At 36.8% G+C, this 3,463-nt stretch overlaps 1 protein-coding gene across 1 annotated transcript; it reads left to right on the top strand.

The window, feature by feature from the left end:
• The first annotated feature begins 1,180 nt into the window (after positions 1–1,180).
• LOC120631756 lies at positions 1,181–1,723 on the top strand. Its single transcript, XM_039901435.1, has one exon. The coding sequence runs from the start codon at positions 1,199–1,201 to the stop codon at positions 1,721–1,723; it is 525 nt and encodes a 174-aa protein (XP_039757369.1). The 5' UTR covers positions 1,181–1,198.
• Positions 1,724–3,463: the final 1,740 nt, after the last annotated feature.

Genomic DNA, 3,463 nt, shown 5'->3' with positions numbered 1-3,463 from the left:
TCGAAGGCACATACGTTATTACAATGAGCCGGCAGAGCAACGCTTGGTTCAAAGCTACGCTTCGTTTCTCAACGTAATAATGGCTGCGCAAGCGCTACCTTTGCAGTAGAGCAGAAAATTTGTCATTGTTTTACTTTGAATACAGGCTGTTGTATGTTGAAATTATATTTTATGTGAATCTTTAAAAAATCCTTAATATTTGAAATTTAGTATAGTTTAAATGTGTTATGTTAATTATTAAACTAGCTTCTAAATATTGCCAACAGATGTCGTTACTAGTATTAATAAAGCTTCAACTGAAACTGGCGTTATTTAAAAAATGAGTTTCAATAGTAGGTAATTTACTATTGAAACTTATTAAGTAAGTACCAATTTATTGGAAGCCCTAGGACAGGTTACATGCAATATTTTTTTCTAGAAACATTATTAAATATACCAAGGTTTTTATCTTACTAGTCCCAACGAAGAATACAATAGACAGATATAGATCTACCTAAGTAAGCGCATAAGAACGAGAATACTCCTTACAACTACCTCGTTGGTCGAGTGGTTAGAAAGTTCAACTACGGATCACGAATTCCTGGGTTTAAAAAAATCGAAAGGAGTTAGGTATTAAACCCCCGTGCCAACCCGAGAGCACGTTAGGCCGTTGTCCAAATTTATTATAAAAAAAAAAAAAAAATATAATCGTAAAGCCCGCTATTCCGCATTGGAGCAGCGTGGTGGGTCTTTATACTAAAGCCTTCTCATCTATGAGAAAGTTTTCCTTCGACCTATAAACTTGTCAGTTTTGTGCAGGATTTGTGCACTTTTAACAAAATTGGTCCCTCTTTAACAATGTTATTGTTAAAGAGGGACCGAGCTGAATTGTTAAACTTGCATTTGTGATCGACTAAATTATTTAGTTCCAAGAGCTGTAACTGTTTTAGAACAGCGATGTTGTGGGTTCATCAGAGAAAAGGTTTGATATATTCATAAATAAAAAAAAACTGTTGCTAACCTGGTTGGAGTTACCGCTACTCGACTGTTGTGCTCAACGGACCACAATAATCTTTCACGCCATCTCTGTAATGTTCTCACATGCACACCATACTCAGTTGTCACTTGAACTTCCCGAATAACCAGCAGCAATCCGCCAGCAATAATGCTACGTTACCTTTTTTTAATTTCAACTCTGTATAGAGCAATTAGATCTGATATGACCACAGAAGAGGTCCAATATCTTAATGAACTAACCTTAGACAAGTTATTGCGATTGAAGAGTTCATTGAAAGACTTTGCTCCAGAATACGATAATGTAACAGACACCACCCCATCTCTACACTCAAGTTTTGGAGCTCAAGCCATGGCGATGAAAGCCCCGAACGTTAAAAGGACGGATTACGAAGACGCTTTGTTCAAGAAGAGTGGTTACGGAAAAATTAGCAACATTTTCTCCGTGTCGGTAACAACTTTAGCGTTTTTGGCTTTTGGAGGGTATCTATTGTGTTTGATAGTTCAAGCGGTTAAGTCGAAACAGAGTACAGTCATGACAACCCCGACCCCTACGTTCTTTGTCAATTCTGGTATCAAGAGACCTCAAGCGACGTTCAGTTCATATGGAAGGCGGAAACGGGGAAGGAGAGAAGTGGATAACATAGACATCCCTCCGGAGGAGTTGTTTTCTGTTTTGGTGCAGCTTTGTGAAGGTTACGCAAAATGGACCAAGAAATACGAAATTTAAAATTGTTTGCTTAAAATTGGTTTAGCTAATATACAAAGTACACTAATTTAAATCTCAGTTCACACATCCGATTCAAATAAAATACTTCTTATTGTTGGTAAATATAACGTAAGTAAGTAAGCTTTAATATTCGTTATAGGCAGATAAAGCAGTTGTCGAAAATATGGAGAACTCTCAGGCAAACAGGTTTCTTCACGATGTTTTCCTTCATCGTTAGCATATAACTTGACAAAACGGCCGATTGGCGCAGTGGCCAACGACCCTGCTTTCTGAGTCCGCTTGGGAGGGTTCGCTTCCTTCAACTGGAAATGGTTTTTGTAATGAACATGAAGGTTTTTTCAGTGTTTGGGTATATATATTCATCATACCATTTCATATTATTATTTATTTATATATTCATCAGTCATCATAATACCCATAACACAAGCGACGCTTACTTTGGGGCTAGATAGCGATGCGTGTATTGTCGTAGTATATTTATGTGTATGTATATTTAACTTAAAAAGTTAGAGGTTCGTAACGCTTTCGAATTCGGTACCTACCCAGAAAAGTGAAGCCGAATTCTTAACCACTAGGCTTCTGTTAAGTTTAATTTTTTTTAATAAATTGGGTGCATGGGAACGCAGTTCAAAATCACGCTAAGTATATCCCCTTAATTCAATGATAGTTTCCTATGTTAAGTTAGTACAAGAAGTCCTACGTACCGAAAGTGCTTATTTTCCCGATGTTATTTAAATCTAATAATATTGTTAGCTAAAAACCCAGCGAAACGGTGTTTATATTAAAGACAGGAAGCCAGATTGCCCACAATATACCTAAATACAATATGTAAACGTTTTCAAACTGTCAAATAATCACGCTAACACCTAATAATAGCTGAATCTCCGTTTTAAAGATACTACTGTGGCCACCACTTAAGATTTGCTCCGAGAACATTAACGAGGAATATGTTTTGTATGTGGTAATAATAAAGTTTGTTTTCGAATAAACACACTGTGGTTTTATGATATTTTGGTTAGGCTTCGTAGGATCTGGTAATGAGGGCTTCTGGGGAGGATCCGTCATCGAGCAAGATCTACTGTTTACACGCCGCACCTCTACTTCGTTAAAACATATTAACGTATAACCGCATCGCGTTCGTTTGAAAATAATTTCGGGTTATGTGTAACGATTTACAAAGAATATTATGTGAAATTTAACATCTGTTAGCAATGAAATCGTTTCAGCGCTATAGAGACGTTGTGTTTATAATACTTTTATGTAAGTAGGCAGGAAAATAAACTGTACCGAATACCTTGTAATAAATGGTCTAAAAATTCCCACTCGTAACGTAACGAATATCTTATTTATCCCAATCCCTATACTGGTTGTGGTCATTGATGGAGTGTAGGTTTGTGTGAGGTGTTTGGGCTCACTTGACAGGCCGTCTCCACTCCCCAAAGTGTTACTTCCTGGTGCACTCACTAAAGACGTTTGCATTTATAGCCCGGCCCTACCTCGATTAGTACTTATAATTTTTTGAATTTAGCTTTATGCCTTATGATAACTATAGTCCGCACACTTGAAAGTGGATCTCTCTCACATTGATGGACACAGGGCGAAACTTTGTAAGACGTGTTTCTAGCATGACCTAGGTTCTACAACACTTACTAAGTATAAAAAACACGTTTTAAAAGAATTTATTATTACAAGAATCATTAAAATTGATTTTATTGATTGAATCCTTGTGTGTCTATAGAC

Source organism: Pararge aegeria, chromosome 18 (genome assembly GCF_905163445.1).
Source record: "Pararge aegeria chromosome 18, ilParAegt1.1, whole genome shotgun sequence".
Lineage (NCBI taxonomy): Eukaryota > Metazoa > Arthropoda > Insecta > Lepidoptera > Nymphalidae > Pararge > Pararge aegeria.
This window is presented reverse-complemented; position numbering and strand designations above follow the sequence as displayed.